The sequence below is a fragment of the Rhinolophus hipposideros genome (assembly GCF_964194185.1).
Source record: "Rhinolophus hipposideros genome assembly, chromosome: 25".
In the NCBI taxonomy this organism is placed as follows: Eukaryota; Metazoa; Chordata; class Mammalia; order Chiroptera; family Rhinolophidae; genus Rhinolophus; species Rhinolophus hipposideros.
The window spans coordinates 24,361,321-24,374,565 of record NC_138071.1 but is presented as its reverse complement, the minus strand read 5'-3'; the positions used below and the strand labels follow the sequence as shown (position 1 = coordinate 24,374,565).

At 36.6% G+C, this 13,245-nt stretch overlaps 1 protein-coding gene across 1 annotated transcript in view; it reads right to left on the bottom strand.

Annotated features, from left to right (window-relative positions):
- CNTNAP2 (contactin associated protein 2) overlaps positions 1-12,580 on the bottom strand; it is a 1,518,236-nt gene extending 1,505,656 nt beyond the window's left edge. Inside the window, exon 1 of the mRNA XM_081038748.1 lies at positions 12,325-12,580. Within this exon, the coding sequence (XP_080894874.1) occupies positions 12,325-12,421 (97 nt within the window). The 5' untranslated portion in view covers positions 12,422-12,580. The remainder of the gene's footprint in view (positions 1-12,324) is intronic.
- Between the last annotated feature and the right edge of the window lie 665 nt (positions 12,581-13,245).

Below are 13,245 nucleotides of genomic sequence, written 5' to 3'. Positions count from 1 at the left end.
GAATTATTTATTCCACACATTGAGGAAGATTAGCTTTGACAATAGAGAAACCCTCACACAGACCATAAAGAGAGCTGTGAACTCTGCCATAAAGAAGACACCTAGTATCTAAAACTCATGGATGGTAAATAAACACATAGGCACACACGACATAAAACACTCACACATAAAATTCTAATTTTTGTTCGCTTCAGTTAAGTCTCATTCACCAAACTTGCCATTTGAGGCTGAACTAAAGTAGATTACAACTACTTTTAGTTCATGTAATCAATAAAGACACCTACCAAAAAAAAAAGCAAAACAGAAACACACAATTTTCCAAAATATTTTTAAGACGGAATATACTTTAAAATGGCAGTTTTTAGGGAAAAGTTATCCTCACCCTACACCCAAATCTGTGCTGTGTATCCTGCAGCAATTTATATGCTTTTCATTCTAGATATCTGACTTGGCGGGTAGTTAAGTTCATCCATAGAGCGTAAGGTTTTCTTAATGCTTATTTTTAACAAAACTGACAAAACATATTATTCTCTGATTAAAGGAATAGCTCTCTATATTTCTAACCAGTGAAGATTTATCTTCTATTTGCTGATAAACTCTTAAGTTGTGTCACTCACTCTTTGGAAACTTTCTTTGTATTACATGTTTTACAAAAGACTGATTCCAAAGCTACTATGGTAAATACCTCATCAGAGTGAGGTCTGAACTTGGCCAATGTCGTCGTCTGCTCAGAATATTGTTCTTTCCTCTTTTCTTGGCTACTTCCTCCTTATCCTTAAATTCCAGTTAAAATGTCATAATTTTGAGGATTTCCTTAATCATTACAAAAGGGAGATTTAAGGTAACTCTTCTAAGGTCAAATATTACCACAAGGACAGTCAAAATAATATTGAAACAAGAATCAAAAAAACGATAGTAAGATGTGTAACTTATAGAAGCATGGTATTCAATGGAAATCTTTTTTTCTACTAATATTTTATAAACTGAACGTGTTACCATATGTGGAAGCTTATCAAGAGCATAATAAATAAAATAATGACCAATTATTTTAGCTCCTGGCCTAGGTCACTAATTGCTCCAAATCATGCTGATCTGGAATGCAGGTTTCTGAGTTGTCCCTCTTTGCCTATTTCTCAGGCCAATGTCACAGCACAATTCCCAGAAGCCAGCACTTCCATCACTAGCATAGTTTGTCTTTCCATTTGTTCATTTGGTATTTGAAAGTTTAATATGTAGAAGCAAGCACAGTATGAGATGCTCTAAATACTGTAACTATAGACATATAAATCAACTAATAACAGACCTGAAAGCCTTTTACAAAAAGCCCTATCGATGCCAATTTAATAGAACAAACAATATAATTTTTTAATTACAAGATTCTTAAATCTTTTTTTGAACATGCATACGGTATTGTAATTTTACCACCTATAGTCTAAACATGTGCAGTAACAACACAATTTAAGTTCCATAACCTATATTATTGTTGTTTACATAATTTTTGTAAAATGAAAATGCCTGAGATCATTGTCTAAAATAGCCGCAACATTAAATTGTGTTTTCTTGATATGAAGACTAGTCATATTGCAGTGATATTTTCCTAATATACTTTGGGCAAAGTAATTCAATATGTTGCCTTTCACATTAAGCAACAGGTTAGTAGCCTTGTTACTTTTGAATGAGACTCCTTTGAAATATGTATTTTGTTCATTTTTGTTCCCAGATTCATACAGACATATCAGTTTAAGGCAGTATTTTTTTATAACATGAGAGCTAGTATGTATAGCTAGCATGTTGTACCTAACATATTAAAATTATATCAGTTCTAAATACAATGCTTTTAGCTATAAAAATACAATTAAGAAATCTGTATTCGTTGCTATAACCTAGCTATATGCACAACTTATATATAGGAGTCACCCATTTCAATTCAACTGTATTTACTTAACACTACTTATGTAGTAGAAATGCTATAGGTAATCTGAAAGCTGTAACTAAACATAAATCACAGTCTTTTCTCTTAATGCATTTATTGATCTTTGAGATATTAATTAGCTATCTATAAAAATAGTGATTAAATAATAAAATTATATTTAATCAGACTTTATGATATCAGTCTTCCAATATTTTATGGTGGGTAATATTGGGAAAATATCAAGTTTTATTACCTCAAAAGCCCAACTAGAACTAATGGCCAGAATTTACTAGGATGTAGATTTTGTGTTATCATAAGGGAGAACTTGATAAAAGTAAGAACTACATGAAAATAAAACTGGTGAGCTTTAAAGTTTTTGAGCATCTTTATGCTTTCACTATTTCGGTAGAGAGGTAATTGACTAATTTTATATAATAAATTCAATGCGTAAGTACAGTGCCTACTGATAAAAGATGCTTACTGAAGTCTAGTTCTTTTGATACGACCACACCACACCTTTATATCTATAATCTAAGAACAAAATATAGGCTCTGCCTGTGCAAACTGTGAGCTAAGAGAAAAGGGAATAACTTGTGTTATCAGTTGGAAGAGCCAGGATATAAAATTTGAAACAGGCTTTGCTTTATTGGCAGGCTTTGAAAAAGTAAGGAGCTTACAGTGTGGAGGATATTTTAAGGCTGAGACAGAGAATGTACAAAGTTTCAAATGCAGAGAGAAAGAGAGTTAATTTAAAATATAAGCAAATAGAATATAGGTGACTATTTTTTTTATTTATCGAAGGCTATTTTGTTGTGTTAAAAATCTAAAAGGAATTCACTGACATGCCATACCAACTCTGACAATATCAACTAATATGCTAGATTATAATATATCAAATAGATGATTGATAGATAGATAGATAGATAGGTAGATAGACAGATAGATCAATTTTCTCTACACCGACCTCTATCATTTACAAGACTTTTTTTTTTTTTTGACACTTTAAGCACTCTGGTTAAAGTACCTGCTGGGCACTATAGTTACTTTGTTGACATTTGTCTTTAGTCTGCATGCAGAATATAGGTGCTTCTTTGAAACAACATGTTTTGAAAAGGGCAGCCATGCTTGGCTTTTAAGAACTCTGACCAACCATATGGCTTAAGGGAAGTACAGAAAATGAGTCACACAGAAAAAGGTTTGGAGGAGTTGTAGAACTTTAACAGCATGGTTTCATTATTTACCTTGAAATGATAGGTTAATATTCATGTATAAACTATGACAAAAAAGTATCTGTCTTTTATCCGTTAAAAATATATTACTCACCTTCCCTCTATTGTCAACAATTTATCATTCCAACATCAGATAATTGAAGGTGCCTGGTTATTATTTGTTATTACTCTATTCCTTGTAAATCCAAAATAGCAAAGGAATTGCTTATGATCTTCTTAGCATTTTGCCTGGGATTATACCAACTCACCACAGGGAGGTGAGGGTACCTCGAATCTGCCTCAAAATTCTGAGGCTTGGACCATAAACGAGTTTTCCTTACATCAATATACATAAAATAGGAAAATGCATTCCAGAAGGCAAGAACAGAGGGAAGGAGGCATTAAAAGAAAGGCAATTGAAAACAGCATGTTGTATTGGAGAAACTGCAAGGATTTCAGTATGGTTAGGTTACATGGGGTGCAAATGTTGGGGCGGAACAGGGGGGCGGAGATCACACCAAAGGGAGAGGCAAGAGCCAGAGAAGTGGAGTACGATGACAAGATCTGTGTTTTAGAAAAGTATTTCTGGCATAGATATTGATGATAAACTAGAGGAGAATGATGAGAAACAGGAAGGCAGTCTAGCAGGCTACTAAATTAATGCCTGGAGGGAAACGCTGAAAACCTGAACTAGAGCTGTGGTGATGGGAATAGGGAGCAGGGAATAGATACAGGAAATATTTAAGTATTAGAACTGACAGATATTTTTGAGGCAAACATTTTACAACGATCATGAAAGGAAAAGAAGTTTTTCCTTCAACAAGACTCCCAAGAAAAGCTTGATGGTTTAGACATTATATGAAATTGATACTTAAAACAATGGTAACAGATCACACAGCATCATCTTTTAACCTTAGGGATGGCAATAATATTACAGTTTTGGATACATACTGAAAAATTTCCGGAGAGCCAGTTTACAACAATGTTTGGTTGTATCTGACAAAGTGTTTTAATATTTTTGCATTAAATATTTCACATAGTTTTAAATAAATGTTCTCACCATATGACTGTTAAATGTATGCCTAACAGTACCCAAAAGATAGAATTACACTGCAAAATCACTTTATTATGAAGAGGAAGAACACAAATGACATTGTATGTATTATTATTTAGTGTTACCATCATTGAAATAAGCTGTAGTTCTGTGTTTATGTCAAATGTATATTTTTCCTGTTTACAAACCTAATTTTTAAGTCATCAGAATATAGAACAACTTGATTAAGGAATAAAGAAACAAGAAAAGAAACATTATAACAGATTTTCTTCCCTATAACTCTACACTACAATTAATTAATTCTCAAAATGTTGCCTAGCTGCAAGCTGAAATTCGGTATTAGAGAACTGGAAATTCAATGACATACTATTTCACACTCAGCCAGGGGTGTCATGGTTAAGAACACAAGCAGTAAAGATAGATTATACTGGTAGTCTGGGTGAAAGCTATTAGGTTGGTGCAAAAGTAATTGTGTGTTTTTGCCATTATTTTTAACCTTTTAAACCATGAATACTTTTGCACCAACCTAATACTGAACTTCTCTGTCTGCTGAGTTTTCCCATCTGCAAATGGGAGCATTATTGTAAGGATTAAAAGAGTCCTTACAATTACTGGCCATCCCTATCAATTGGCCAAAACTTTTGAAAGCACAGTAATGTCTATTGCTGGGTAGAGTTCTGGAAAGGGGCATTCATTGGTTGCTGCTGAAAATGTAAGTCATTGCAAATGTGTGGAACTCCGGAAACATTTATTAAAGAAAATGCACACATACTCTTTTCACATGAGAACATCTAATATTAATCAAGTGATTTAAACAACAGTGGGTGTATTTTAACACGAACCAGAGTTTGCTGAAAATATTCTGGTGATGGTATTATGTATGATGTGAGTAGAAATAAAGTTTTATTTGATAGGTCAAATTTGATGAGATTATACATGGTTGTCTGGTGTATTGCATCACAAAGTTTTTGATTCTGTGGCCATATTCAGATGCGTTTAGAAAAAAATGCCATGATAGATTATCAACAATTGCCTTGACAGAGGCATCAAACGTACGTGTTTGTGGCTATGGGAGAAAAACAAACAAACAAACAAACTTGATCGCGTTTTCAGACTGGTTGACATTAAATACATTAACTAGTAGCATGTTCATATAACCATCTAAAAATTAATACTCATCTGATTTTCCAGACATAGTATGTTTGGATGAACCAAAATGTTTCAAATATGCTACATAAATGTATCAATTTTGAGTTAAACTTTATTTGCAATTAAGTAATTTAACACAACATAGGCCATTGTTAATGTGTAATTAGTAAATTTTAAGCAAATGATACCCCTAAAATATGCTATAATTTTGCCACGTAACATAGTTTAGGGTGAATTTTTTTTTCATGCAGTTCTTCTGTCCATATATATTTGCCCAATATCTGAAAAACACATATTAAATATGTGAAGGTAAATATTTACTTACAAGTTTGCTTGATTATTTAATTCCCATTAAGAGGTGACTGCCTAGCAAAATGAGTTATAGAATGATACGATTTAATGGACATGTTTTATGTTAGTTCAAAATAACCACTTGAGTCTATATGATTTACAAGTGACGAGCCTTTTATTTTAAGAGAATAGTCTTAGAAGTAAATGTATTCTTTTCCTTAGGCAAATCATGGTATTTCATCACATGATAAGCCATTTTATTAATTCAGAGGGTATGCATGTACTCGTTCCCATGTTTTCCTTTGAAATAATACTATAATCAAATGACATGGATGACATCACAATACTAGTAGAAAACTAGGAGTCACTGCAAAATTTTTCTTTTTACATACTTTTTTCAACATGACACCTAATGCGCAGAAGTGAGCAAAACCTTGCTGACTTTGATTAAACTTTACATAACTTGATGAGCTGTAGGTGTACCGCACATCCCAGAGTCCGTGAACCTGACAGTGGGAAGGTCACACTCCACGGCCGGTCACATCCCCAGACTGCTAAAACACCATCCCAGTGCAAACAAAGCAGGCGTGATGTATTAGGAAAGGAAACAACCTTACCTATGTCTGAGGATATTTTTTTTTCCTGATAAATGTACTCTCAGGAACTAATATTACCTCCTCCCTAAACATGAAAACGTTCTAGAATATATCACTATGCATGTGTGTGAGGGTGTTTCAAACGAACTTAAATCATAAGGAAAATGTAGAATATAGGCCCCGGGAGCTCTTCTGGGTTTCTTTACCACTTTTCCAGTATACCAATAATATATCTGCGGCAAGCAAACTCAGTCAACTAATACATCTTTATTTCCAGATTTCCTACTATCAGGGGAGGTTTTAAAGTCTGGAGTGCTATAAAAAGAAATAGTTACTTCAAGCTGTTATTATGAATAGTCTACCCCCAAAACGAACTAAATAAGAGTTTAACGAGCTCTTTTTTCAAAATTTACTATTGAGGAAACTATCAAAGTTGTTTTCAAAGTGCAAATAACTTTTTTTTTCAGAATAATGGACTCAAAATACCTACATCTTCATGATTGTGCAGAAGGAACAAGAACATGAAGTAACTACCATGTTTCCCCGAAAATAAGACCGGGTCTTATATTAAGACCCACTAATATAAGACACATTATGTTACGCAAAAGATGCATTAGGGCTTATGTTCAGGGGATGTCATCCTGAAAAGTCATGCTAGGGCTTATTTTCTGGTTAGGCCTTATTTTCGGGGAAACATGGTATCAGCTCAAGGTGTGGCAAATCATCTGATTCCTAAATGGATAAGATGGAATTAAACATGCAGTCACTACAGTCCATAACCAAGATGTATTTACAATAGCAACCTTATTGACCACAGAGAAAGAAATGACATTCTAAGTGTTTCTCTAAAATAAATGTCACTGACAGGATGACCATGCAGAAATACGAATGAAGAACGGATGGATGAATGGATAGGAGGGTTTACAGGTCATAACTAGAATATGCCCAAGTCTCCGACTCAAATTAAGTTTTACTTTGTGGCATTTTTTAAACACGCAAAAATCTCTCCATGTCCATTTAGTTCAGTACTAAATAAGCTTATGTTGGTAATTTTAATATGTCTGGGTTTCATAGGAAAAAACAATTATCATCCCTTCTTGGCCTGATTCTAGATCAGTAAAGAAGTCACAAAGGGAGACTAAATATCACCACTTCCATAATAATTACTGATACAGAGGAACATGGTTTAAATATATGGCAACAATTGAGGGCATTAACCTTAATTCTGAAATTAAACAGACTTCCTAGTCATAGCGAGGACCAACCAGAAGGCTCCCATTGGATCATAGAAATGCTTGTAGAGGCATAGCTTACTCTATATGGTTTTCAGCAGATTCTGTACCTTCCGCAGGGAGCCTGGAAGGAAGAGGTGGAGCTCAGTATGCCAGCTCCTTATCCCAAAGTAACCTAATGTGTAAGTCACTCTACCTACCCTGGGAAGGAAGGAGTGAACTGTGGAAACAGAGGCTAAGAGTGTTGCAAATGGAGTTTCCTCCTCATAAAAGAAAACAGGATGAAGAAAGAGGTAGGACCTCCACATCCCAATATCTTTCATTGGTTAAAACTATACCATACAGATTCTACAGACCCCAGGAGATGGAAAGAGCCACGGGTTGCACTGATCTCTGTTGATGGTTTTTATTTTTTTTTTAAGTTTCTCACTTGAAAAGTAAAAGGCTGAATAAAGATCATTTCATCACTATTCACATGTATTAAAATGGCAAACTTAAACACATAATTTATTACAAAGGCCAAATATTAGGTGACTCTAGAAATATACTTGATGCTTCTAAAAGCAACCAATTTTCAAATATGTAAATGAAAAAAGAAAAAAGAAATGTATTTCTCTAGAAACACCGGTAACACTCAATACTTATACAGCTATCAGTGTAGCATTCACTTTATTTCCATAATATTGTAGCGCTGATGTTTAAGTTATCATGTACTCGGCTGCTGAACTTTGTTAAGTCGCAACAAATGATAAAATTGAGCACTTGTCAAATCGATTAGATATGGGACATTTTTGAAATTACATATTTTTTTCTTCATTCCAATAACATCAGTCACAATACAGACAATACGAAGAAGTTGGTTCCCCATATGCTCAATATTTTTAAGAAAATCACACACTAGATTTGGATTAGGAAATTCTGAGCCTAGACTTTCTCCTTACTCTGTACAGCATTTACAGCAAATATATATGATATCTACTTTAAAAGAGAGAAGAAAGAATGGGGAAGTACGTACATCAAATTCCTTTTATGGTTCAATCATAAAAAGGATACATCAGACAAGACGACTTATTAGTTCATTCTTAAAGACTTAAGTGTTTCTCTGGAAGAATTTACTAATTAAAATGAGTGATTTAACATCTCAGATAAGTTATAACACTTCAAACACCCTGACAATTAAAATAGAAAAAAAAATAAATTAATAACATGATTTCAAAAATATGATGGGCACCAAACGTTGATGTCACTTACCATCTAAAAATGATATGCTGTACATTTATAATAATTAAAAGGTTAATAAAAGCCTATATTAAATTTGTGGAATTTTTTTTGTACCCGATTTTGGCATACATTGATGTTAAAAGTAAAACTTGGACAAAGATTCCTGTTTCCTGAATATCAGTGTGAATAATGAAATCAGGATAACATATTTCTCTCTAATGAGTAAATAATAATTTTCTCATTAGTATAGGTAAATAATGTACTACTTCTCACCAACCAATGAATTTTGCTGGCGTAGTGCACTTCTTTATTGGAATTCATCTTATTAAGACAAACTACTACATCCAAGCTTGATATAAACCAATAGTATTTGCTTTTATATTTATTATATATTTTATACTTAATCCAATTATCTGAAAGATACAATTTTTAGGGTAGAGAAAATTAGACCAATATACTATTGTTTTGACATTGTTGTGTTACTTGAAATAATTGCTCGTAAAAAGACCTATCTATACACTTGTAGGCAAGTTAGACTCCTTGAAAGACATCTTAGAAAATATATAAATATATACAAATTTACATACAATAAATTTATAATGTAATCCTATAGTAAATAATGTTATGTATCTATATATTATATACCACACAATTAAAGGATTTTATCAAATATGTGTGTACAGTATTTACATACATATGTTTGTATATGCTTGTATGTGTACAACATATTTGTTAGAAACTAATTGATCAATTGAAAACACATTTCTCAAATATAATAGTCAGTGAAATTATAATCTAAAAGCTATATAAAAAATGTAAAGTGATCTTTATCAGAAAGCACTATTTAAGCCAAAATTTAGTACACTTTGAGAATATATTAAATTCATCAAAATGCTAGCCCAAACTCCTCATCATTTAGAACTGCACTATCATGTCTCTCAAATACATTAAATAAATGCAACTCCCTAAGAGAAAATACTCTACTTAAAGTTTACATGTGTCCTGCACGTATACAGTTACAAGAAGGGAGGTTATATGATTCCATCAGCTCAGCAGCAGCTCATTTTCACTAACTGTCAGGAAATTAGATTCTATTTCTACTTAATCTTAGAAATGAGCTTCTTAAGAATTATTTTAGGCTAGTTCTAAAAAAAAACATAGTATTAACAGTAAAACTATTTTTACATACATTTCAATAACAGAGAATAAGTAAGTCAGAAGCAAATATATATTTAAAATGGTATTGAAATGAAAAAATATTAACTATATCTTCTAAAAATGTCCATCATATTGAAAAGTTATTTGGGGACAGAAAGTTTTAGCATAGTCATCATATTTATTTTAAAATGTGTACCAAATAAAAATGCTACTTTTAGAGTCTCATGCTACTTTTTGTCTTGTGATGACCTCTCCTGGTTGAGTTGCTCATTATTTTAGATTCTTGTAGTTACCACTTTTTCTCCTCTAAATGTTTTTAGTATTAAGAATATAACTATCATTCATCTTCAGAGCTGTATGTAACATAAATAAAAGTTTTCATTAAGTTTAAAATTACAAATGTAAAGCACTGAATACATGCAAGCTCATTCCAATCAGTAAAGTCTGTACCATTGTTATTATTTACTTTATTTTGCGATGCGGGGAAACTGGGTTTTGGTCACACAATTTAAATTCACATGAAATAAAAAGTCATCGTAATCAAGCCATTGTAACTTTTAAACAATAAAGGATAAGAGCTAGATAAATAAACCTTAATAACCAAACATAACTATTAACTTGACTGTTTTAAAAGGAATGGTCTCTGCTCTTCCCTATCACCAATTTCTAAGTTGGAAAAACTAAGAATATATTTCTGAAATAACAACTTTTCTGCTGTTAAAATATATTAACCCAATGGCTGCATGTGTGCCATTCTTGACACGAGACAAATGTTTCAGATTCATCCATTATAATTAAAGTATAAAGAATGATGAAATATAGAAACCAGGAAAAACCTTGGAGATGAGAGCCTTCAATCAGTGACTGTAATGAACTAAAATTATAATGAGTTTACTTTCTCAGAAAAGTGGCAGTTAGTTCTACATCACCAGACCTTGAAATAGAAACTAAAATTTCATTAAAATAGTTTCCTCAGGAGGTAGTTAACACACTTATGCAAAGATTAATACCAAGCATATCTTGACAATTTCTGCTCACATCTCTAAAATTGACATAAAATAATAATATATCACACTTTTTTGTGGTTTAATCTGTTTTGTGAGGGGAAAAAAAAACTATAAAATGTGTTTCAGGTTCATTACAAATGTAGATTGCCTTTAGTGGCTTCCCTGTCTTGAAGTGCAAGAAAAGAGAAGCAAATACTGTATTTGGGAAAATAGCTAAAAATTAATACTGGTTCATCCTATGACATTATTATGTAGTAGATTCTATTAGCACAACTTATAAAGTCCTTTCTCAATACTTACCGTTATTATTTACACACTGGATTAAGAACATTAATATTAACATATAGACAAGGGTGCTTTCATACACCCCAGGGTCTTATAAACAGAGATGGAACTACTTCACATAGGATGAATTCTGGAAAACACTAAACTTTTTTTTTTTTCTCCTAAATGAAAAATACTTATTTTTAAACTAAAATCTCCATGATTATTCCTTAACAACTTATTCATTCTCAGAAACAAGTATGTGCTTATGAACATTATCCTAAGATTCCTACAGGGACTCTCTGTAGTGTTCAACTCCTGAAGCAAAGAGCAGCTATGCATTTTTCTCTCTGGATGCGCACACAATATGCGCTTCCAAAATCAATGCAGAAGATGGGCTGGAATCTTCCATGTCTTTCTAGCCCTTCTACCCTCATGAAAACATGAGCAATCTTAAAAACGAAGAAACAAAAGCAAACAAACAAAACCTGGCTGAAACACACGGAGAGACACATAATGGAACAGCCTCATTTTCCCGAGATATCCTAAGAAATCTGTGATTACATTACGGTTTTGCACTGACAGTCGCAAGTTCGAGGCTGCATTACATCAAACTGCCTAAGCACCAAAGCGCTTTCAGTTACGATATTGGATTCACTGTCTCCATTTTAATAAGCAAGTACTAAACAGTCATTAACTTGTTGGAGGTGGGTGGTGGGGGTTAAAGACGAGTCCATAGGTGCCCAAACTGCTCAAAATATGCCCCTCTTCCAACCCGTGCTCATTTCAGTTGCTACCACAAATTAAAAACAAGAAACTTATTTTTGCTACAGTCTTCACTTTTCCGTCACTGACCTACCTACGCAAAAATGCCACGAACTCCCTCTACAGACACACGCGGAAGTGGAAGAATAACTCCTAAGAAGCCGTCATCGACACCCATCACTCGACCCAAGCGGGGGCCACCCTATCTCCACGACCAGGAACAACTTTGCAAAAACATCAGCAGCCTCCAAACATGCAAGCCCTCTCCTCCCCCTTCCACCCTCCAACCAGGAGCGCGGGGTTTGGAGTTTGCCTGCTGCAGTGGCTGCAGGTGCATGACAGCGGGGACACACACAAATCAGGGGGCGAGCAGGGCGAGCGCAGCTCGGAGTGGGGACCCCGGGGCGGCACCTCCCTGCGGCGCGGACCCCGCTCCGGCGCAGGGAGCCTGCGGGCGGGCTACTTACGGGACGCGGAGGGGGCCGTCCAGCCTCTGCAGAGGACGCTGCTGCTGAGCCAGAGCCACAGGGCTGCCCCGCAGCCGGCTCGCCGCGCCGCCGGCATCCTTCGCCTCCCGCTCGCGGTACTCCAACAGCTCGCTGCGGAGGGTGGCCGTGCGCCTCTCCGGGGGGTGCTCCCAGGGAGGCGGGCTGTCCTCAGACCTCCGAGAACGCCCGGCTCCTCCCTCCGCCGCCTGTGGTCCCCTCAGCCCCTCCAGGCTCCAGTTCTGCCCGGCTCGGAGCAGCAGGGGAGTCGCAGTGTCCTCCTGGCTGCCTGGCTGCCTGGCTGCGCGCGGGGCTGGCCTCTTGCTAGGCGAGCCCGGGAAATGCCAGGGGGGAGAAATTCAGATCAAGAAGGAAAAGGGGGGAGGGGGCGAGGAGGGGACACCTACCCCTCCCTCTCCCTCTAAGGAAAAGAAAAAAAAAAAAGAAAGAAAGGAAAAAAAAATGAGCAAAGGCTGTGGAGGCGAATCCGAGGAGCGGAGGATGCTGTGGGAAAGGGCTGCGCGCCGGGGACCGCGGCGCTGCTCCGGGGGCGGGCGGGCGGGCGAGCGCCCCTGGCCGGCGGGCAGCGGGACTCCGAGGGCTTCCGGCAGCCGGGCGGCTCACACAAGACGCGGCCGGGAGGGCACGCAGCCCGCCGGCGGCGCGGCGCACGCACGGCCCCCTCGCGGCGCGGTGCGGGGCAGGAGCATCTCCCAGCGGGGCGGCTCGAGCGGCGGCCGCGGCCGGCGGAGCGCAGGAGACCCGCCGCCCGCAGCAGCAGCGCCCGCGGAGCCCGGCGGCGGGCGAGGCGCGGGGCGCCCCCTCCTCTGCGCTTCTCCAGTCCCCACCCTGGCTGCCCTCCTCCCGCGCCCGACCGTCCCCCCCCCCCCGGCTGTCCCAGCC